Raw genomic sequence first — 24,882 nt, forward strand, 5'->3', positions numbered from 1 at the left:
CTTCCACTGCTAAAAATCCTGTCCCCTCGGATAGGGATTCCAGAGCTCTGGACAGATGGGGGAAAAAAGTTTACACTTCTACTACTTTAGCTGTAAGGGCTTTAAATTGCCAGTTTCACATGCTTAAGTATCAACAATATCTCGTGTCATTGTTAAAGCAGAAAATGGTTTCAAACTCAAAGTCCTGACGGTAAGGAAATGCAGGATTTATTGCATGCAGCTGAACAAGTGGGAAAGCATACTTTACAATGTGGTTTTGATTCATTAGAGGCTTCTTGTAGAGCTGCAGTTGCAGGCTCTGTTATCCAAAGGCATGCTTGGTTGAAAGAACAAAGTTTACCTGACCATGTTAAAGTAAAATTATTGGATGCTCCAATACAGCATGATACTTTGTTTGGTGTTGAGGCAGAAGAGGTGCTAAAGAAAATGGAGGATAAAGCAGAATCAATGCAGACAGTAAAAGATTTCTTACAGGTTCAACCACCTAGGTTTAGCAGAAACTGGCCTACAAAAAATTGGTCCTTTCCGGTGTCAGACAGGGCACAAAGAGGCAGATACAGACGCCCAAGAGGCAGATTTCAGCCCCAAGGCTCCTACAGACCTAAACAATGGGGTGCTTCAGCCCTCAAAGGAGGGGAAGACAAATCACAACCTTATAGGAATCAGTCCCAATGACTTCCCTCTACAGATGCCAAGCACTTACCTTTTGGCAGCACCCCTACGAGGAAAGCTAGCACTTTTCTCAAAAAATTGGCACGTAATCACCCAGGACAAATGGGTACTGAATATTATTTCTCCGGGTTACAGGTTCCACTTTCACATGCTTCCAAAATCGAGGTATGCCGAACCTGCCACAAAACCAACGGACAGAGGCGCAAAAACAAATTGCTGCTGTCATGGACATGGGAGCTATTCAAAGAGTACCACAGCAAGAACAGGGGCAAGGATTTTACTCAAGACTTTTCTTAGCACCCAGAAAGGAAAAAGCCTGGAGACCAATACTGGACCTGTCGATCCTAAATACTTTACTGGGTGTTCCAAAATTCAAAATGTTAACACAGCAGCTTCTACCCATGCTGGGCAAGAAGGCTTGGCTAGTTACTTTGGACCTCAAGAAGGCATACCTGCATGTCCCAATCAGACAAACTTGCAGAAGATACCTCAGATTCATAGCAGGCTCAATGCATTACCAATTCTCTGCACTGCCCTTTGGCTTATCTACTGCGCCCAGGGTCTTCACAAAATGCGTGGCACCAGTAATTGCATTTTGCAGACAAAAAGGAATACAAATATATCCCTACTTGGACGACTGCCTTATTCAAGAAAAGAGCAAGAACATTCTACTAAAGCATCTGGCATTTGTAAAAAGATTACTAATTTGCCTAGGTTACACAGTAAATGAAAATAAATCAAAACTAGTGCCCTCTCAAGAGATAATATTCCTGGGTGCAAGCTTAAATACAACTTCCCAGATGGCTTATCTCACGCCAGACAAACACAGACAACTGACTACTTATTTCAAAATATTGGCAACAAAGACCCACTTATCTGTAAGAAACATTCTGCAGGTTGGACTTCATGGCATCCTGCATACTGCTAATTCCATATGCAAGACTGCATATGAGAAAACTACAATGGCATCTAAAAAGTGTTTGGACTCAACATTGTCACAGCCTGGAGACCATCATAACTTTAATTTCCTGCGTACAACCGGAGTTTGGATGGTGGTCCCAGGCCTGTCACCACAACAAGGGACAGCCTTTCACCTTGCCCACAGCCAGGCAGACGATAACCATGGATGCATTGGATTATGCCTGGGAGGGGGCACATATGGCAGGAAAATGTATTCAGGGCACGTGGCCCAAGGAACAAATGCATCTTCACATCAATCAGAAAGAGATGCTAGCTGTACAGAATGCCCTGACAACTTTCAAGGACCTACTACATCCAGGACAACTACTAATAAAGACGGACAATACCACAGTTATGTGGTACATAAACAAGCAAGGGGGCACATATTCCTATCCCCTATGCAGGCAAGCCATGACCTTGTGGAACACAGCACTAACCTATCAGGTACATCTGCAGGCACAATTCCTGCCAGGAAAAAAAAATACACTGGCAGACGAACTAAGCAGAAATCTCATGGATTCTCACAAATGGAAACTAAATCCACAGGTATTTCAGCATGATAACAAGAAAATAGGGACGCCCAGACATAGATCTTTTTGCCTTCCCTCACAATTGCCAACTACAGAAATTCTGCACAAGAACTTATCACTCTCAATCATGGAAAGTGGATGCTCTATCATTCAGCTGGAAAGCTCTGACAGTCTATGCCTTTCCTCCAGTGCCTCTTCTTACCAAGGTGCTCCTGAAAGTCAGACAAGAAAAGCCAAAAATGATCCTGATTGCCCCAGACTGGCCACGCCAACACTGGTACCCAATCCTAAAGAGCTTGTCTCAGGGCCCAGCTTGGCCTTTACCTCAAATTTCTCATCTGAATCAACAAAACAATCAAATTCTGTACAGTCAACTCAGAACCTTAAATCTGGCAGCATGGCAGATAATGTAGCCACTCAGACTGCACCTCTCTCTAAAGCTGTTATGGATGTCATTTTAGAACCAGGAGGACCAGCACTAGGATATCTTATGCAGAAAAATGGAAGAGATTCTGTGCTTGGAACCAGGCACAAGGGCTCGACCCACTTGTTCCAAATATACCTCAGATTTTACAATATACCTAACTGAGATGCTGGACAAAGGCCTATCTTTCTCATCAATTAAAATCCATGCCTCTGCCGTTTCAGCTCATTACAATAAGGAACCTCATATTTTTCACATCCTCTACTAAGACAGTACCTTAGAGGGGCAAAAAACATAAGACCCCCAAGGAGAGCACCAGTACCAACTTGGGATCTCAATTTTGTTTTAGAAAAACTCACACTGCCTCCTTTTGAACCAGCCAGCACAGCTGATATAAAATTTATTATCATGGAAAACTGCTCTGCTCCTAGCAATAACTTCAGCAAGAAGAGTATCAGAGTTACAGGCATTAATGGCTGTGGAACCTTTCATCATTTTTCACCAGGACAGGGTTTCTCTCAGGACAAACCCAATATTCATGCCAAAAGTAGTTTCCAATGTGGCACTGAACCAAACCATTCATTTACCAACTTTCTACCCAAATCCCCAGAATAAAGGGGAGAGACTTCTGCACGCTTTGGATATATATAGACAGCTACGATTCTACTTGGACAAAACAAAAGCTTTCAGAAAAACTGAGCAACTGTTTGTAGCCTATGCTGCAGGATCACAAGGAAAACCTATCACAAAGCAGACAATTTCAAAATGGATAGGACACTGCATCCATTTCTGTTATGCACAACATGGCAAATCAGTGCCTAAGGTCATTAGGCCACATTCTACCAGAGCAGCAGCCACTTCAGCAGCCTTTCTCAGAGGAGTACCAACCAAAGACATTTTAGAAGTTGCAGCTTGGAGCTCAGTGCACACTTTCACCAAGCACTACCACTTGCCTCTACTCTAAATCCAGAGCAGGCTTTGCCACTGCAGTCCTGCAGGGCCTGGTAGCCTCTCCAAATCCAATCTAGACCCAGCCGCCCAACCTCAGCTTTGGGATTCAACCCAAGTGTAATGACTGCAACAGTGAAACACGATGAACATAGTACAGTTGTGTGCCTAACATAAATGTAGATGTTCGAGTGTATTCACTGTTGCAGTGCAGGTTACCCACCCATCATCCCCCTTTCTCATTGCTGGGACTTCTCTGTACTTCTCAACTCTATACAACCTATGTGGTGTGTTTGCTTGTAGATGAAGAAAATGTTTATATTAGTACAGGCATGCTTTTTGGCATAATTTTATTTTTCCAGCCGTCCTATCTGGGGGCACCTGACATCTGGGGCAAGAAAAACGGAAGAAAATGGCGTCTGTTGCATCTTTTATACCCCTGATGCACTGACGTCAGGGAAGAGGCGACAGCAACCAATGCCGGACCAAGACTTTGGAACTCGGGCTGACTGCGGGTAGCCTGCCGTCGGATAACCCAAGTGTAGTGACTGCAACAGTGAATACACTCTAACATCTACATTTATGGTAGGTACACAACTGTACTTTTCTCCCTATGCTCTCCAAAGATGCCTGGTTAGCCACCCTTGACCTAAAGGAGGCCTATCTGCACATCCCAATGAGGGACTCCTGCAGGAAATATCTACATTTCAGGGCAGGATCTATGAATTATCAGTTCTCTGCACTTCCCTTTAGCTTATCCACTTCTCCCAGAGTTTTCACAAAATGCCTGGCTCCAGCCATTGCCTATTGCAGACAGAAATATTCAAATTTACCCATACTTGGACAATTGCCTAATTCAGGCAGATAGTCAGGAAAAGCTGTTGCAGCTCCTGACATTTGTAAAGGACCTTCTTACCTCCCTGGGGTACACTATCAACGAAAAGAAATCTAAACTAGTCCCCAGTCAAAATATTGTATTCCTGGGAGCAAGCTTGGACACAGCATCCAAGATGGCATTCCTTACTCCAGAAAAACAAGCCCATCTGACAGCCTACTTCACTCAAATGGCCACCAGAACCCAGCTATCCGCAAGGAAAATCCTGCAGGCTCTAGGGTTCATGGCCTCCACATGCCAGACTGCATATGAAGAAACTTCAATGGTACATAAAAAGCCTTTGGTGCCAACATTCTCAGGACCCGGAAACGGTCATACCTGTGATACCTTGTCTAAGGAAAGAGTTCCTTTGATGGGTAGCAGCATGCAACCACAACAAAGGGGCTTCCCTTTACACAACCCCATGCTGCCCAGACCCTAACCACAGATGCATCAGATTATGCCTGGGGTGCACATCTGGACGGCAGGTGCATTCAGGGCCACTGGAGCCCAAATCAAATTCTTCTGCACATCACCCAAAAAGAGATGCTAGCTGTTCAGCATGCTCTGACAGCTTTCAGATCCCTACTCTCATCAGGGCCCTTACTAATCAAAACCAAAACCACCACAGTGATGTGGTACATAAACAAGCAGGGGGGAACCCACTCTTATCCAATCTGCAGGCTAGCCATAACCCTGTGGAACATGGCCTCATCCATGCATATTCATCTGCAAGTTCAATTCCTGCCAGGCAACCAAAACTCTCTGGCAAACAACTTAAGCAGAAATCTCCTAGACCCACACAAGTGGCAATTAAACCACTACACCTTAAGCCTTGTGACCCAGAAATGGGGTAGTCCGAAGGTGGACCTATTTGCCTCCCCCTACAACCACGAGCTCAGCAAATTCTGCACCAGGGTACCTCACAACAAGGTCTGGAAAGTGGATGCCCTATCCTTCCAGTGGGCAAACCTCTCCTTCTATGCATTTCCCCCCTGCCTCCTCTTACAAAACTATTACTCAAGATAAGGGAGGAAAGACCAAGGGCAATCCTGATTGCCCCAGACTGGCCATGCCAACACTGGTACCCACTACTGCGCAGTCTGTCACCATTGCCTTCATGGTACCTACCCCAAATCCTACTCTCCTGACTCAGCAGGAGTGACAGTTCTTGGATCCACAGTTGCAGACCCTGAACCTTGCAGCCTGGCTTTTCCCTTGACTTCTCTTCCAGTGGCCAGCCTAAGCACGCAGGTACTGGATGGTCATACGTGAAGCTAGATGACCCAGTACAAGGAAATCCTATGCTATGCTGACAAGTGGAAAAAGGTATTGTTCCTGGATTCACACTAAAGGAGTGGATACAGCACAACCCTCCTTACCTCTTATTCTGGACTACCTAGCAAACCTACTCCACAGGGGCCTATCCTTCTCTTCCATTAAGATCCATGCCTTTGCCATCTCTGCTTATTACAGCACTGAGCCACTTCTCTTCTCTCACCCTCTCATCAATCAATTCCTGAGAGGGGCTAACAACTTAAGGCCACCAAGAGCAGCACCCACCTCTGAGTGGGACCTTTAACTTTGTGTTGGAAAAGCTCACGCTACCACCCTTTGAGCCTGCAGCATCAGCAGAGTTAAAATGGAAAACAGCCTTGCTTCTTGCCATCACTTCAGCTAGAAGAGTGTCTGAGCTACAAGCACTTTTGGCTGTGGAACCCTTCATTATTTTTCATGCAGACAGGGTCTCCCTCAGGACTAACCCAACTTTCATGCCTTAAGTGGTGTCCAGTGTTGCTCTCAACCAATCTATCCATTTGCCCACCTTTTTTCTCTAATCCTCAAAATAAGGGGGAAAGGATCCTGCACTCTTTAGATGTGCACAGACAGCTCAGATTCTACCTTGAGAGGACTAAGCCCTTTAGGAAATCTGACCAGTTACTAGTCAGCTTTGCACCAGGGGCAGAGGGCAAGGCCATATCAAAACAAACCATCTCCAAATGGATAGCACACTATATATCCATTTCTGTTACAAACACCGTGGGAAACCACCCACTCAGGGAGTCGGAACGCATTCCACTAGGGCATCTTCATCCCCTACAGCCTTTTTCAGAGGAGTCCCTACCAGGGGCATTCTGGAAGCTGCTACTTGGAGTTCTGTTCATACCTTTATCAAGCATTATCACCTGCCTATCCTTTCCAAATCCAGGGCAGGCTTTGCAACAGCAGTCCTGCAGGGCATACTAGCCAGCCCCAACTCTACTTGACTGCATCCACCCACCCATTCTTCAGCTTTGGGAATCAACCCAAGTGAGATGACTGCAGCAGTGAAACATGAAGAACATACTACAGTTGTGTACACTTACCATCAATATAGATGTTGGAGTGTATTCACTGTTGCAGTCCTGGTTTCCCATCCTCCAGCCCCCTTGTATCTCTCTGTCTTTCTCACTCCTTACAGGGCTATTGCTATTTACTTTTTACTGGTGGTGTTTTTCCACCATAACTTAGCTCTCTATTTGGGGGATCCTGATACTTTGGGCAAGAAAAACTGATGTAATGGCGTCGGCTGCCTGTTTTTATACCCATGATGACCTGACATCAGTACTAAAGTGACAGCAACCAACACAGAAATACTAAGCCTCTGGTATGTGGGCCGACTGAAGGCTACCCCTGGCAGGATAACCCAAGTGTGATGACTGCAACAGTGAATGCACTCTAACATCTACATTTATGGTAAGTGTACACAACTGTACTTTGTGCCTGGGTCAGGTTTCCCTTTTTCTCTGTAACACTGGGGTCAAAGGGCACCTATCTGAGCAGCTGAATATGAAGACGGATAACTGTTACTCTCTCACTAGGTCTGTTCCTGAAATTATTGAGGATCTAAAACAAGGAGCTGGTGAGCATTACGGGGCTGAGAAGCTGAGTGAACTCCTAAAGTTGCTGCCGGAAGCTGATGAGGTAATTCTAAGTATGTGCTTATGTCATTTAACTGACATTCTGAGCTCTTTGTCAGTACATTGAAAAGGAAGATGATGGTTTGTAATGAGTGAACAAGGGGGAAAAGCACTATACCCAGATTTGTGTGCAGGTCTCTTAGAGAAATTGTGTTGTCATGGGGACTCATTATGCAGTTCATGGCTGGAACTAGCTTAGTCAATTGCTATAAACTAAGGAGTTTTTTTTTTTTCTTTTCAAAATGGAGGGCAGAGTATACAAGAAGTTGCTTTTGCTGCATAATCTTCAGTTTTGCAGTCTTTTATGTTGGGGGCAGCAGTTCATTTTTCATTTATTCCCTGTATACTTGGCTTGTTGAATCACTGAAGATATGACATTGTGGGACTGAACTATTGTTTTCATGGTAGTGTAAAAGTTCATGATTAGTCCATGAGACAAGGAAAAAGCTTCAGTATTATAGTTTGCTAGATGTATGTGCCCCCTCATTTTTAGTCTGTTTTGTGAAGTTGATTATAGGAAGGGAAAAAGAGATTAACATTTTCACAAAAGCAAATGGTACAAGGCAACCATCATAGCTATTCCTTGCTGTGTTGGCACTGCAGCATAGCAGTTAAATGAGCCATGAACAGCAGTGTGTCATGCACAGGTTAGTTCAACATCTCCACCTGTGTATTTGGGTTTGAGCCAATTAATTTAAGTATATTAATTTCATATAATAATTGTGACTCATTCCTGACAAGTATGTCCTTGGTGCTTGCTTAACTCCCCCAGCCATTGAAGTTTGCAAGTCACATGTACAGTCACAAAATGGTGAACAGGAGAAGTCTGTTATATCTTGGACTATTCCCCTTACTCTAAGTTAAAGTGATCTTGGAGTTGTATGGAAGTGTGGTGTGGGAGAGTGGAGGGGCAGCCCCTGCATATGAATTGTATGAAAAAAACACTTAAATACCATTACAGCAAGTTTTGATATTCACAGTTGACATTTAGTGATCATATTTACAGAGCAAGCAGTCTTGAGTTTGACATGTAGCCCTACCACCACCAAGCAATATACTGTCACCACAGACAGGACATCCCTATAGCCTAGGAGCACATTCCACATGTGTTGCCCTTTATTTGAACTACCCTCAAGTTATGGGGATTGACCCACCTGACTGAAGGAATGAGAAATGCTCCCATCTTGTGTTTTTATTTCCACTCCATAATGGATGTGTAATATCATAGCTCTAATCTCTTTCCTTTCTTTGTTTGATGTGGGCTTTGCCTTTTACTTGCCCTCTTTTATATGAAATACCACTTCCTCTCTGCCTTTTTGGGAGTTGAGAATTACACATGGTGTGTAGCTGTGGCCTCTACAGAACTTCATGCATTGTCATTGCCCATTTATACTTCTGTTACATGTATATAACCAGGCAGTCTTTGGGCATTCCCACAATTTGAACACTAGTACGAGTATCTTCATCTCTGTCCCAACCACCCATCCATAGTTTCTCCCTACACTCTCCACACATCACACCAAACTTATTTAATGATGACCCTCACCTTTACCCCAAATACAGACGGATTTGAGTTGAAATGGAGTTAAAGTAAAATTTAGTGGAAAAATACTCTTCAAAAAATGAGAATTAATAATATCCCAATATATTAAAATCCTCCCAATAAGAGACATTCACCCTAATTCTGGCCCAACTTGTCATAACTTAACATCAGGACAATCCTCTTCCACAGACTACTCTAACCTATGTCAGTCAAGCCCTAACCCCGCTGATCTATCTTTTGCTGCCATAAGCTTTCAAAATATAAGAAATTACTGAACTACATACATGGATTACCCAACACAACCATGATACTCTAGCTGAAACTTGGCTTAAACTCATCTTAAACAACTCCAAAATTACACTACCTGATTGTAATAGCATCCATAATGGCCAACTAAATAGGAAAGGTGGTGGTGTTGCTTTAATGTTTCCCAACAACTACCACATTTCCCTCTACAAAAAACTAATAAGGTCTGCTGAGTTGAATTTTGTTGTTGTCTTCCTGAAAGTAAAGAAATATAAACAAATATGTATTACCGTCATTTGCATCCTCCTTGGTGTGACAATACAGCTACACTGAAAGATATCCTACATATTAGGTATGTATAACAATTCCACAGGAAAAAATACTACTGGATGATGTCAATATCAGTTGGTTGGACATAACCACTAATTCCCTTACATCTAGCATGAACTTGCATGGTTTCACTCATCTAATTAATAATCCCACACATTATAGCAAGACATCAAATTCCTTATTAGACTGGGATCCTAGCAGCATGTTTATAAAACCGCCCTTAAAATCAAACCATGCTCTACTTCAGCTGACTATCTTCCAAACGAGTACCTTAAAATGGCAACCAATAGCCTTGCTTATCCTGTATTAATCCTTATAAATGGGTCAATCCAGGAATCCCACAATGTCCTTCTACACAAAGGAGGAAATTCAACAGATATTACTAATTGTGGTCCTACAGCAATATTCTCCTCCTGCTCCCAAATACCTGAAAAATGTATTCAAAAACAATTGCTGAAATATTTCTTGCAGTAAGAACTCCTATCCCCCACACAACATGGCTTCTGCCCTTCATGTAGTACTAAGACTGAATTTCTAACCTTTGTAGATACTGTCAGTAAAGTAAGAGATAATGGCAAACTAGTCTCCTCCTTATTTCTAAACTTGTCCAAAGCCTTTGACACAGTTTGTAACAGCAACATCTACTTCAGATGTCCTCACTAGACCTGTCTCAGCCCACCCTTTTATGGTTCAAAAACTACCTTTCCACTAGGTATCAGTCAGTAAAGTGGCACTCCACCCTCTCTCCATACCTCCCAGTCACCACCAGTGTACCACAAGGCTCTGTCCTTGGTCCCTTCCTCTTTTAACATTCTCACGAACACCCTTTATGCATTTGTACAACAGGCCTTCCTAATGCAATACGGAGATGACTCCACACTTTTATGCATGTCTGACAATCTGGCACATCTCCAAAAAAATTCTTGGGTAGGTTTTAGCAGCCACTGGAACGTGGCTTTGTAACTCACAACTCGTATTCAACCCAAAAAAAAAGCTACTATTTTCCCCCAAACCCCCCTCTCATGAAAAAACAAAATTTAAAACTCCCTCCCTTCAAAAGTACACCCACTGAATTAATTTCTAATAGCAAATCATTAGGGATGATTGTAGATTATCTTAAATTTGACCTGCATATACAAAATTATATAAAAGAAGACTCGCCAAAAATTAAGGATGCTTTACACAACCAAAAACATTCTTGCTAATGGTACTAAATCTACACTTGCCACTATAAAATTTGTCACTACACTGAAAGGTAGTCTGTACCATTACTCTATGAAGACATCTGAGCCAGTTCAATCTGATATTAACATTCCTTTACTGCATACAAAGTAACATCTAGTATAACAATGAAAGATGCATTGTAACAAAACCGCACTTCAGTTTACAGCCTCAGCTGTAAGAATTAATGTCTCTGTTCTTGTCTGTATTGTAATATGCAGTGCTTTTATGCCACTTTTGCTGTATATAAGCTATGAAACGCTGAGGAATAAAATTCCAAAACCAACACTCAAGTGTATCATTGCATACAGTGCCTACAGTTTTAAGAACCCAAGCTTCAAATGTAATCATGTTATTAAAAATACCCTTCTGTTCATCCCACTTAGGGAGAGTTTTTCTCTAATTGAGCTTGTAATGTGTTAGTCTCCTCCCTTGCAACACTACTTGCCTCATCTAACTAGTTTATGGTGCTCCTATCCTTACTGACCTCCAGGCATCACAAAAATCAAAACTTGATCAATGCTACAATAAATTAGCTAATTTTGCAGCAAATACCCCTTTCAGAACCCACTATTTAGCACTAAAAAGTCTAAATTGATTAGAACTAACCCATCAACTAACATATACAGCCTCTTACCACTTGAAAAATTGCCCAGCATCCCTCTACTTGTCCAGCACTGGCATGGTTGTGCAGATGGTATTCAATCAGTCATTACAATCCAGTGACCAAAAACTCCTCTCTGTCCACAAAGCTATCAAATGTGTGCTGGGCATGGTCTGTACTCGTACTATGTTTCTAAGTCCTGGGACTCCTTACCTATATCCTTCAGGTCAAAACACTCCCTCCAGTCCTTTAAAAACATTCCAAAAACTTCCTAGCCAAAATGTGGCTGCTCTTGTTCAACCCCAGGATAAACTGTATCCTTAAATATGAACAAATACATATTCATACCTTACACCTCCATACTCTCACTTCTTCATTCACTCCCTTACTTCAATCAACTTCTCTCTGACCTTACTCCATTTCTAAATGTGCTATAACCCTGTTTTTTTTTCCTCACTTGATATTGCAACTTCTATGTTGTACTAACTTCTTAAATTTCTCTGTAACCTGGCTAAAGTGTATCTAAATGTTAAATCATTGCCATATAAGCTGTGTTAATCTTAACCAATGCTTTCATATTGTCTAATTGGTGTAATTATATAAACTGGAGATGCTGTTGTATTTTTCAAGACTGTAAAAATTACTGTTCTTAAAATGTTTTTGTAGTACTTTGGAGATTTTCTGCCCGGGCTGCCACTTAAAATGGACATCTGCCCAGTCACTTTGCTGGCAATCAAATGTCCATAAGTTAATGTCTGCCTTCCAGACTGAAAGCTTAACTTGGTCTAATGGTATACTAGTTTGTCAGGATGTGTAAATCTGCACCCATGTTATATGCAGTCTGCTGTGTTCTAGTTGGTTCCTTTTAGTGCTTTTTGTTTTGTCTTTATCTTTCTCCTTATTGCAAGGGAACTCGTGTAGTGCTGACCTCTTTGACACCACATTTAGATACTAATTGTGTAATTCAGAGCCGCTGTGTCATGGTTTGTTGTTTTCAGGATCCTTTTTCAACCTCCCTTGATTACTCCTTAGGTCAAACAATTTCATATGTTTAAAGGAGACCCCAGGAAGCTAGAGGCAACGGACCTTTTTGTATTTTTGCTGCTACAACTTCCAAGGTAAGAAATTCCAAAAACTGCACATCTGGAACCAATGTTTAGTAAATAAAAGAAGTAAAAGGGCAGTTAAGTTTTGGGTCTTATGCAAACTTAAAAAAATCTCTGCTTTACTGAAAATGTAAGAGCTTTTTTTAAATGTCATTTGGTGCATTAAATACCACTTCTGCAGGTTGCATGGTAATGTGTGTCATAAAGTCTACTGTACTAAGTGACTTGAGCTCAGATTTTTTTTTTTTATGGTGAGGACTCCTTGAAGCAACTGACATTTTTCATTTCTAAATGATCCGTGTTTGTGAAAGATAATCCAAGATGTGTACAGAATGTTTTCAGTCTTGAGAAAAGATAACTGTGGAGTTCTGCACCTGTCCCATCAACACTGTGATAGAAACATAACCTGCACGTTTGTTTGTGTTTGAGGGCTTGTTGGACTTTCCTCACCTTGGTGCATTATGGATTATGGGGTTAAAGATGAGGGCATATGACGTCTTCATTATGAAGTGGTGTAGGTCACCTACCTGATGTGTGAAAAATTCCAGCTGCTGACAGTGTCCACATTTCATTCAGGCGCATTGCCTGATTGCTTTGTCTGACCCTTGACCTTTGAAATATTGGCTAATCTGTGATGGGAGTGCAAAGGGCTTGGCCTACAGGTTAATGACCAGCAGCAGACACACTACATCAGGAAATCTCACACACACTCCACCCAGTTTTGCTTTTCATTTGGACCTAGCATTCTTTCTGTGTTTATGTGCAGTGGTTGTTAAACATAAACAGCCTTCTTGTATTTGAGTTTCCTTTTAATGATATGTAGGTGTTACTTTCCTGGAACCTGAACTTTAGTCATCTTTCCCAGATTGCAGAGATAATGCATCAACTTTTTAAATGGACAAACATAAATGTTATACAGCTGCCATATTGCATGGGTCCATCATCAGCAGTTACCCTTTAATGGTTAGTATATTTTTTTATTGTCCCAGTGTTGATCAAAATGGCATTGGTGTTTGAATTACTTTTAAGTGCTCATACCCCAAAAACATGTAGATCTGACTGGCTAAATAGTCTGAGCATATTGCATTTACCTTTACCCTTGCCCTTGGTCATAGCTAAACTTGTTTTATGACTACCAGTTAATTTCCTGAGGATACATATGGAAAAAATTAAAGAAAAAAACATCGCCCATATGTCTTTTCAGCATCCTTCTCCAGGTCATACAGCTCCATAACCACTTTGGCAGTTTTCATATAGATCAATCCAAATAGTGCAGAGCTGCACACTAATTGTTTCATGGTTCATTTATTCGATGTACATTCCCATGGTAATGTTGCACTTTCTAATGAGGGAGAGTATCAAAACTGACCACTCTGCCATTTGTCGTCATTATGCACAGGCTTGGTTTATGGACAGGGTACATGGGGGGACTGCATCTTATATACTAAGCAAGTCCAGCTTAGCGAAGCCTATTTTCATTGGAGGACTAGGAAGTAAAGCAAAGCTCCAGAAATAAAAAGGATAGTTTTATTGCTATTTATGCACTTGTGTGTGTGTGTGGGGGTTTGTTTATATAAGTGTATTTTGTGTGGAGTTTGTGTGTCTGTCTCTTTTTATAAATGTGTGCTTGTGTGTGTGTATATGTATGATATATATATATATATATATATATATATATATATATATATATATATATATATATGTATATATAGATATGTATATATAGATATATATATATATGTATATATATATATATATATATATATATATATATATATATATATATATATATATAGTGTGTGTGTTTGTGTGTTGTCATATACGCACATACGTGTGTGTATGTATATATACACATGCACACACTTGGGTGTTTATTTTATTGAAATTAAGTTTCATCATTGATAGACTTTGAAATTGAACTTGAAATGCAGTTAGAAAGTTTTGACATTAATGGTTTCACATAAGTGCCATAACTCTAATCTTATTGATAGTTACAGACTGCGTATTGAGATACTAGTCTTGAAGATGGAGTTCCATCCATTGGCCCTCTCTATACTGCAGGCTGTTTGCACACTACGATCTGCTGCTGATGGTAAGCAGACTCACTCTTGCATCTTTTTTGAATGCATGACTATAGTGTTAAATTGCAGGGCTCCATTTTTGTTTCTGTTTTTTTTATTTCTTACTTATTGATCACTCACAGGTAAAACATTCCTTGACACCCGACTTAAAAGGTCCCACCTCCACTTGAATGTTGTGAGACTGGGTAATGTCACTAGGGCAGAGCTTACTGAATAACTAATGAAAACAGCTGTGCTGTGTGACATCTCAATTCATGTTGGCCGATTGTGACATGTTTTTTATTTTCCACCATGAGTGACCCTAGTAACAAGTTCCACAAGACTAGATGCAAAGGAAGTACACGCAACACAATAAACAAGGTATGGAAATGGTACAGTATCTATAGCTGTCTGTAATCAGACTTTTTATACAGGAGTTTTAAAACATTCAAAGTGAGTTGCAGTGCTGGCTAGATGAGGTTTAATCTACCCAAGTGGGGTGGTAGAAGATTTTTTGGTTATTGCATGGGACCTTGTTAGGAAAAAGGTAGCAAGTGCATTGGAAGAAATGATAAAATACTGTTTTGACTAACTTGGAGGCACAAGATGAGTTTCAAGCTAATTTGGGGGAATTGATCAGGAAATGCAGATAACTTTTCTGAAGTACTAAGAAAGCTTTAAAGTCACCCAAAGTATAACAATCTGAGGCAGAGGGGCCACATTTAACATTCCTCTTTACTTTGCAGTATGAGTCCAAATGCTGGGAGGGCAAGGCCTTTGGGAAAAGGGTGGGTGGAGAATACTGGTCATGAGACAGTGTAAGGAGACTGTGTCACTAGATGACAATTACCTGTCCTTTTGCAAAATGTACAAAATGGTTCTTCTCTGCAACAGCAGCACCTCGGATCACCTTGATGTGGGATTAGTTGTGTGGGTTGAGCATTATTAGAGGGTTCCTACAAACCAGCCACTTATTTGTGAAGAGAGTTTTGCTAGCTCATATATATTCACTCTGATTATGATGAAAAATGATACAACACTTGTTGGTCCTCTCTGTTCACAAAGGTCATTTTCAACATTGTGTTTGGGTCATATCTTACAGGAACAGCTGTACCTCTAGCTGGAGGAAAATCACAAGCAAGTTCATTTAGGTTTCCGCTTCTCTTGGGAATTGAATGCTGGTGTACAGTATTTTTTATGTTTGAAATCTTTGCAGACTAATTACTTGGAAACCATTTGCAGTCTTTTAGTGCCAGTTTTTCACTCTGTCATTTTGTCCACAAAAGTACAGGCTGTGGATGCATGTCTCTCAACTGCCCCTGATTTTGACTCAAATTTTAGCTCTGTCTGTATTAATTCCTCCTAAAGCTGGTGGCTTTTGGAGAAAAGCTAGTGAACTGCACTTAGAGCTGTAGAGATTTTTACTTCAAAAAATGTATATTAAGTCATTCTCCTATGAAAATGACTGAAGTTAATAGTACTGATAATTTCAGTGTCCCTGATTATTTAGGGATTTGTCCCTGATTCATTGAGAGCTGTGTGGATGCATTATTCCTTCAGAATAAAGATAATTACTTCTCGTGAGTTCAAAGTGGAAGTGACTAAAACATTAAGGAAGAGGAGGGCCATGTTGATGGCATTCTGTACGTAGGTCAGAGGGCCATGTTGATGGCATTCTGTACGTAGGTCAGAGGTTAAGTGCTGCATTTGTATACCAGTGTTCCAGTTGCTGGGAATGGATAATTGGGAGGACCTCAGGTGCACAGTGGTTTATTTTAGCACAGAAGAGACTCAAAGCTATGACTGAGCGCCACTGTAATTAAAGAACCATGAGCCTGACACTAGCATGCCCCTTTCCGGAACTGTTTGTGTAAATACACACATATGCCCACCAAGTGGTGGGTGGGGTTGAGATAGCTGAATGGTGCTGATCTTTAATGATGCTGTCTGGGTATGATGAACATTAACTAACTAACTTAATGGCTGCAGGTTTTATTGCAGTGGTCATCCTTCCTTTTGGTTAAAGCTCAAACCTAGGTGCAGACATTATTTCCTGGCACTCCACTTTGTTTTATTTGTGTTCCCCCATTATCTCTAAACTGGGAAACATACAAATATGTGCTCACAAAAGTCTCCTCCTGAGAGCAGGGTGATTTGTAGCTGTGCTGCATGCTTTAGTGATACTTCATGAAAGTATTTAAAACGGGTCTCTTCCCTTCCAGATGTACAGATAAGATCTTGCTAATCTGACCCTGTTTACAAGAAGTATAACAAGTCTGTTTTTGATTTCAAAAGGATTTTTTTTCTGTTGTAATGTATTGCTTGAATGACAATTTCTTTGAATCCCTAATCACTGACTCCAAGTATTTAAAAGCCAGTTTTATTGAAACCTTTTATATGAATCTCAGATAGTACAAACCTCCTGCAGTGAAAATTACCAAACTAAAAATATTTCAAAAAGAGCTTTTGCAGAAGGGCAAGCCCCCTTGTACCCCAGTCTGGAGACTTTACCATCCACACCTGCTTCTGTTTTACAGAACTACATCTATTTATTCACATTCAATGAAATGGACTTTCAAACAAATGGTCATTCAATTAAATGGACTTTCAATTATGTTAATGCATTGAGTTTCCATTTCAACAAAATTCTCATTCAAACAAATGACACCAACATCTATGTGCATATAATAAAATATGAACTTGTACAGTGCAATTTTCTTTTTTTTGCAGTAATTAGGTTCATAGGTTCATAGCTGTGTACTAGGCTAATGGCCCTGGAGCCATTACAAGCCTAGCCCATAGAAGTGCTCGTCTTCATATTTGTTGCACTAGAAATATATCTTGTATTTGTCCAAGCTGTACAACATTTGCTCCCTCCATTCTCCTGTGCATATGTGATATCTTATGGAAGAGGATAAAAAGTGCGTTTTATTTAGGCAAATGAGAGAACCTCCTCCAGGAACTGTCTTCCCTATGTTATTCCAGACTCTCTACTCTTCCATTCTGTCATGATGTATAGTACCACAGTACCTTTACCATCACCCATAGAGAGCCATAGGAGTTCTTGCAGTTGTTGCCACCACCTTTTTTTTTTAGAAGTGGTTCAACTGTCCACTACACAGTGCCCATGCCCCACTCTGTAGAAAAGTGGTAGTCTCCACAGTCTAGCACTGAACAAAACTTTTTGCTGTAGAACTACTAAAATGTTTATATTTCCAAGTCAAGAATATTAGCATTTAGCTTTTGTCAAATCTCTGTTAATCACTGTTTTAATTCTCTGGTATATGTTCTTTAGAGCTACTGGCTTGCTCGGAGCTGCATGCAACACTAAGGCTTGTCCTCAAGACTGGCAACTACATGAATGCGGTAAGTAATGGCAGCAGAAGGTATATATGAGCAGACAAGGCCATCATTCTAACTGATGAGAGAGAAGTGTTTTTTTTTTTTACACATACGTAATACCAGCATAAATGCTTACAACTTTTTTTGCCTTTATTGCAGGGCAGTTATGCAGGAAATGCAGCTGGGTTTCGAATTGCTTCTTTGCTGAAACTAGCAGACACAAAAGCGAACAAACCTGGGATGAATCTTCTTCACTTTGTGGTGATGGTAAGCCATTAATTTCAGAGAACAAAGTTTCCTTGTCCTCCACTCTTTTTAAGAGTTGAGAGTGAACTGCAAACAAAGATGAGCAGCAAGCAGAAATGCTTTCCTGATATTGGGGTGGGAACAGTTGAGTGTAGAAAACTCTCATCACAAACAATTTTTGCAGACGTAAGTATGGATACAAATTTTGAGCATAACAGGAGGAACTATATTGTTGATGCCTCTCAGCCTCGTGCTAAGAAAGGTTGAAAAGTTATTTCCAGGGGCCAGATGTACTTTAAAGCTTGACTGTGATTACCAGCAATTTCACCAGCAAGCACACACTGCAGCCACCAAAAAACTGATCCTTGAGGTTAGTTTGGTGCCCATGGTGGAGAAAGATTCTTATTGAAATGCTTTCCAAGCAGGATTGAAGGCATTGCCTTCTGTTCTTTTTTTTAAAGGATACGTTAAGTCCTGCTGAACTTTCTATTTGTCAGTGTTCCAGAACTCCTCCTTGATCCCTGTAGCTAAGATTTCTCACCAGTTTTCCATAAGAATCAGGGTCCTATAGAGAAAATAAGTCACTGTGGATTCCTTATACAATAGGAAAATATGGGATCAAAGTGCCCTGGTATAGCACCATCCTTGAGAGGCTTAGTCTACTGACCTCTTGAGCTCTTGAACCTGATGGATAAGTGAAACTCACTCCTGTATGTTACACAACAGAAAGAATGGTGACTTGTGTAGCAGTGTTTGTGGATTAGGTCCTTCATAGGTGGGACATTGTAAACTGCTTGCTTTGCAGCATGTTAGGATAAGACCAGAAGTAGACCCTGAGGCAGTACTATCATAGTTTGACTTAATGTGCCAGTTCTTGTATGTTGGTGCAACATAGTGGAGAACTGTTCACTGCATACAGTGGGCAAGTTTATGGAGCCATGGTTATTGGCAAATGGTGCAGATGAAGTAATCCACATATAACATGTATACCAAATTTACTTCTAGCTTATAGACAACTAAGTATGACTTAAGTTAGTTCAGGTTCTTTCCTGTAGTAAAACATTGGAGAAAGGGTCACGCAGAGCTATGGAAGAGATCGTGAAACCACTGCTCTTTGAATTAAACAAGTTTATAGGTATAAACTAGGCTAACAACTACCAGGGCTTTTATAAGCCTAGACCTGCAACCCAACCAAACTGTGTCCCTATCTATTAGGGGTGTTCATTAGAAGGGGAATATGTTTGGAAGTTTCCAGAGGTTGTGTGTCTGTGTGTGTGTGTGGGGGGGGGGTGTTAGTTTGGTCATTACTGTCTGCCTCTGTTTCAGAGACATGGAGCCTGACCAAGGGTGAATTTCCAATTTGCCATCCATAGGTCAAGGTTACATTTAAGTAGGGTTAGGAATGGACTCTGCTTCACATGGATGGGGGAGTCTGTTCCAGGGCATGAGGAACCTCTGAGACACACATCTGTCTCACCAACACATCTTATTTAAGTCGCAAGCAAAATTTAAATCCTTGGATGTAGTAGTTCTGATGCTGTTTGTTCTGCAGATATGCAAAAGGTCCATTGGAACTGGATCTGAGGATGCTTGTATGCCAGGCATAGATCACCTCTTCTTAACCTGTAGGAGGCAGAGTAGGGAGATATCGCTTTAAGGCAATCGGTGCAGGACAGTGTCTTATACCCTGTATTCTCCTTGCAAGGAACCTTTCTTGGCATTCCAACTGTTACATATGTCAGGTCAGGTACATGTCAAAGGAGATGATGTACTCCAATGATGGGTCTGACAGGTGCAGAATAAAGTGGTGCAATGACTTCCATGGACTTGTATGCCATGCCTTTAGTTATAAGTTGGGTGACACAGAAGGATTTTCTTAATACTCTGGCTACATGCTGGTCAAAGGCCAGATTACTGTCTACTTATGTTGCCAGGTCACTGACTTACCAGGTCAACTCTTACAGGTGTCTTATTAATGGAGTAATTAGCCTAGGTGACAGTTTCCCAAAAGGCACTATAATGCATTTCTTGGCATTAAGTTTTAATCCATGACTTTCGCATCCGTCATTTGTCTGTGTTGGACCCTCTTGTAAGATGACTGTGTTATGGGTAGAATGTGATAGCTCCCAATTTGCATCTGCATACTTGATAAGCCAAAGGCCCTTGACAATAGCCTTTACCTTAGAGAAGTAGATGCAAAATAAGAGAGGTCCCAGCCCAGAGTCCTGGGGTACCTCCCTAGTGACTGCTGTCTTAGTGGAGGTGATATCACGAGTCCTGACTTCATGGGTCCTGAATGTGAGGCAGGTGCCAATCATGCAGTGAGTTATGTAGCAGTTAATGCCCACTTTGGTGTGTTTGTCAACTATACCCAAATGGGGTATTGTACTGAAGACCTTAGCCAGGTTCAGGTGGGTGGTATGCACCATTTTCCCCTCATCCATTGCTTTGGTGACCTTCTCAAAGAAGTCCATCAGGTTTAGTAGGCATGATCTTCCCTTAAAGCCAGACTGGGTCCCAAAGGTTGTCTATAAGGTTTGTAGATGGATACTAGGCTGACTGCCTTTGCAGGCCATTTTAAGACTAGCCTGTTTACCTTTTTGTGCTCGAAACAATCAATCCCATTTTGTTTACAGACTGGCCTCACCCATCCCATGGTTGATTTATATATTACCCCTAATAGGAATAACTGTGATTATGCCATAGATAATTTGAGGGGACTCGTGCATGGGGTAAAGCACTTGGGAGTTGCCTCTGTCCATTAGTAGTAGTACAGGGAGCAATCCTGGGGTAGATTTTTTTCCCATTCATAGATTTAAGTTGCACTTGAATATGTACAGGTATAAACTTTAAGTGGATGGGCAGCGTGTTCCGTGGCAGTGCTATCGTGTGAGATGTACCTGTCTATCCAAACCATTCTCTTGATGTTGCAAAAGAGATTTAAATCCCTAGACCTAGTATTTCTGATGCCATTTGACTTGGGATGTGCAGTAAATCCATCAGTAATGAGTCTGAGGAAGCCTTGTATGCCAGACATAGGCCACCTCTTGGCAGTCTGTAGGATACAGAGTATAGTGACAGGGCTTTGAGTTGGTCCATGTAGGACATGTTAGTTAGGCCTTGCATCCTTTTAGTAAGGTATCTCTATGGGTGTTCCAGTTATGTATCTGGATTAGTACATGCCAAAAGATGCATTACTTTCAATGACTCAGCCTAATGACAGCTGAGTAAAGGCGGAACAGTGACATCCCCAGATTTGTAGATAATCCCTTTGTTTATAACATGTGAAATACAGAGATTTTCTTACAGCAATGGGCACACTTTGTTCAAATGTGAAGTCGCTGTCCACATAGGTTCCCAAATCCCCAAAACTGGATCAACTCTTAAGGGCATATTGTCACTGTGGTAGTTAGCTGGACTTCTATGGCTTGCCAAAGGATGCATTAATACATTTTTTGGTGTTTAGCTTCAGTCCATGATTTTGGCAGTAGTTATTTGGGACAAACCTTTCTGCAGGATAGCGAAGTCACTTGTGGATTCATTTAGCTTGCAGTCATCTATTAACTTTAGTCAGCCAGAGCCCTTTGGTATTGGCTTTTACTTCAGTAAAGTAGATGCCAAGTAGGAGAGTTGATGGTCCACCCTTGTGAAGTGGTATAACTATTGCAGTCCTCCATTCTCATGGCACAAAGCCAGTTTTGAGGCTATAGACATGTTTCACACTATTTAGAAGGCATCCCAGGATATTGTGGAGGCCCACTGAAACTGTTTTTGGCTTTGGTGAGCACCACCAAGCCCTGCTATTTGTTAATAGTTTGGGGATGGGGTTGTGCTAGTGAGTATTTCATTGGAGGCAGAGAGGGAGTCAAGAGTGAAGTTTGAGCTGAATTTGTCAAAGCAAATTTGGTATGTTGCTGTTTTCATGTCACCACAGATTTCCAGTTTGGCACACTGATTTGGGCTGCTTTTGAGGTTTTGGACATAGCTGCAGAATGCATTGTGGCTCTCTTCAGCCTGTGAGGCTATTTTGACATTGTAATTGGCCTTTTTGAACTGGATTAGTCCTCTGATTAAACAGTAAACCAAGAGAACTCCTATCCTCATCATGGAAGTTTCTCTTCCTGATTTTAGCCATGACTTCTTTCCTTTTTTATATACCGTGTTAAGTTGAGGATTCCACCACTGTGGTTTATGTTTAGATTGTTTTGGGATTGTTTCTAATAGATGCAGCAGCCTCCATACAGCTGTTTACATGGTTGTACAGGGTGACTGTTCTGGAGCTTTTCTCCCCGGGCCTCCGCTGAAAACAGCTCTATCCAGTGGGACCTCCCCAGTAAACAAATGTAAAATAAACAAATAAGGGAGTTGATCAAATTTAAGCCAATATTCAGAAGCCTAGGGGAGAGAAGTGCAGACAATCCCTGCAAAGCAATGTGGTTTAACCATGTCCTGTCATGCTTACAAATATTGAAGCCCCCCAGGAAGGAAAACGGAAACTAAGCTAATTATGGAAGTTGATCATCTTTTGTTTATACTGTGGCATCATACTTGGTCACGGTAGAATGCTACTGAACACATTGCACATACCTGCCTGAGATGCACAATTCAGAGAGAGCAGTAATGTCTCTCTCTCAGCCCAGATATGTACATCTCAGTTCATTTATTCCTACATAGACTGTGATAGAATCATACTTGTGTCTGTGGTGTAGTGACTTTAGTGCATGCGTTACCTGGCAGACTTTAACTCTAGACAAGCAACTAACCACTATTTTCTCCTTGTTGAATTTGGTGTGTGAGGCATGTGTGTGCCATATAATGGAGTCCCCTATGACAAGAATCCTTTGTAATGTTTGCTTGCCTCATTGGCATTGCTCTTGAGGTTCCACTTGATGTAGGTATACTTGTGGTGATTGGTGTTGCTTTTGGGGAGTGTTTTAGATGTTGAGGATAGGCATTGCCATTCATAGGATCATAGGAAGTTACTAGACTATTGGCCCTGAGGCCCTTATAAGGCTAGCCAAGAGTTTAGCCCATGTTTAGACAAGCCAGCATCCAAAGCTCCTGTCCAGCAGGGAACACAGGTTCAACAATTTGGAGCTTTAGTCCACTACACTAACTTCCACAAAGGCTTAAGAAGTCTGCAAGGTTTGGGAAGATTGCTTTTTAGTGACTCAGCATAAGTTGCTCTGTTTTTGTGGTGGATACCATGGTGAATGTAGTGTGTGTGAATATGTTCTTGACAGCCTTGTTTGTAATAGTGAGATTTTTGCTTCCAGTGAAATTGCATTTGTACATCTTTCACATACTGCATTTGTTTGTCTAAGGCTTTAATGGTCGTCTGTGAACATGAGACAATTGCTATACTATCTCAGGATGTCCATGTCTACTAAGCTGGCTTTGGAGACATTTTGGAAGTTGGATATCCATGTTATTCAGACCTGTATTTGGGTGGGCTACTGTAGGTTGTAGACTGAGGTTTTATACAGCAGTCTTCTTGACTGGTCTCAGATTTGGCCCTAGACTAAGTTAGATATGCTAAGGTTTTTATACTGGTGCTGTTTAATGTGCAAAGTAGCTGTCTCCATGCAATGGCTTTGTTTTACTCTTACTAAGTTACAGGTTTTTGTTCTAAAGGTACTTTTTATTGTTAAAATGTACTTTTTTTTTTTTTTTTGTCTATACAGGGCACTGCTAACCTCTTGACAAAAAGACCAAAACAGATTGCTTGTGAGTGTAATGCTACAAGATGACTTAAATGCAATTTCAAGTATTGGGAACCTTTAGAATGATTGATCAAAAGGCAAAATCAACCAATGTAAAAATAAGGCAGTAGAACTTCAGTTAACTGAAGTGCAAAACAATAAAATAAATCTCTGTAAATCCGTCCTCTGCCAATGATTGAACAAGATTAACTCCGAACCCCACTCAGACTGTGGCGAGGATAACAGACAGAAACTCTGGGGAAAATGAGCAGGAGGCAGTCTGTAGTAATGGAGGTTTTGGTGAACTGTTAACTGTATAGTTTCTGTGACTTTGCCTTTGATATGCCTTTTTTATCTCTCCAGTAAGGACTCTGTGGAGAGTGACACTGGTTTGGGAGGACAGTTGATGGAGTCTTCTTCAACATGGGATTAGATTTAGTGTGTTTTGTAGTCTGTACCTCACAGAAGAGGTCTTAGTTTCTGTCAACAGTTTTTTTTTTTTTTTTTTTTTTTTTTACACTTGAGTATTTCCTCCTTTTGTATATGAAACACAGAGGGAATGGGGCCACATCTGCAATGGTGAACAGAGCAAATTATTTTCCTCTTTCTTGAGTTCACTTGCCATTTGCATATTTGTATGTCTTGCAGAACTGACTTTTGTGTTTTACAGGAAGTTCAGAAGAACAATCAGAACTTGTTATCATTCCCTGAGAAGCTGGAGCACACTGGAGCAGCAGCCAGGTATGTGGAGTGTATCAGGAGGTGACTCATGGGAAAATTTAATAGTGGCTAATATTACCAGGTAGCATGGGTGAGGCAAACACTGAGAGTTGGCCAAGATAATCCATTTCACCATTGCTGCTTGAATAACTGTTGAGCTGTTCAAACATAGGAAGCTGTAGTATCCAATTATGAGTGAAGGTGGTCAATGAGGGCCCAGTGATTGTGAGGCACAGTACTGCCTAGCTTCAGAAAGATAGGTATGGATAAAGAAAAGTACATGTACACATGCTTACATATGCATGTAAATACTAGCAAAGTGCGTTTCTATTGAAAACTATTACATTTTTTTATCACACAAGTTTGAGCAGGGTCCATTGTAATAGTCAAGTTA

General features: G+C 41.1%; 1 protein-coding gene across 5 annotated transcripts in view; it reads left to right on the forward strand.

Annotated features, from left to right (window-relative positions):
* The window catches only part of LOC122789418 (protein diaphanous homolog 1-like), a 320,618-nt gene that overhangs the window by 107,942 nt on the left and 187,794 nt on the right, over window positions 1-24,882 (forward strand). For 4 of the 5 annotated variants that reach the window (XM_044056861.1, XM_044056860.1, XM_044056858.1 and 1 more), the window contains exons 4-9: window positions 7,270-7,372; window positions 12,345-12,430; window positions 14,410-14,510; window positions 17,774-17,844; window positions 17,980-18,087; window positions 24,439-24,509. In XM_044056861.1, coding sequence (XP_043912796.1) covers window positions 7,270-7,372; window positions 12,345-12,430; window positions 14,410-14,510; window positions 17,774-17,844; window positions 17,980-18,087; window positions 24,439-24,509 — 540 coding nt within the window. The remainder of the gene's footprint in view (window positions 1-7,269; window positions 7,373-12,344; window positions 12,431-14,409; window positions 14,511-17,773; window positions 17,845-17,979; window positions 18,088-24,438; window positions 24,510-24,882) is intronic. The other variant, XM_044056862.1, reaches the window with a different exon arrangement.

The sequence above is a fragment of the Protopterus annectens genome, chromosome 14.part0, assembly GCF_019279795.1.
Source record: "Protopterus annectens isolate FY-2018-M chromosome 14.part0, PAN1.0, whole genome shotgun sequence".
Classification (NCBI taxonomy): Eukaryota; Metazoa; Chordata; order Ceratodontiformes; family Protopteridae; genus Protopterus; species Protopterus annectens.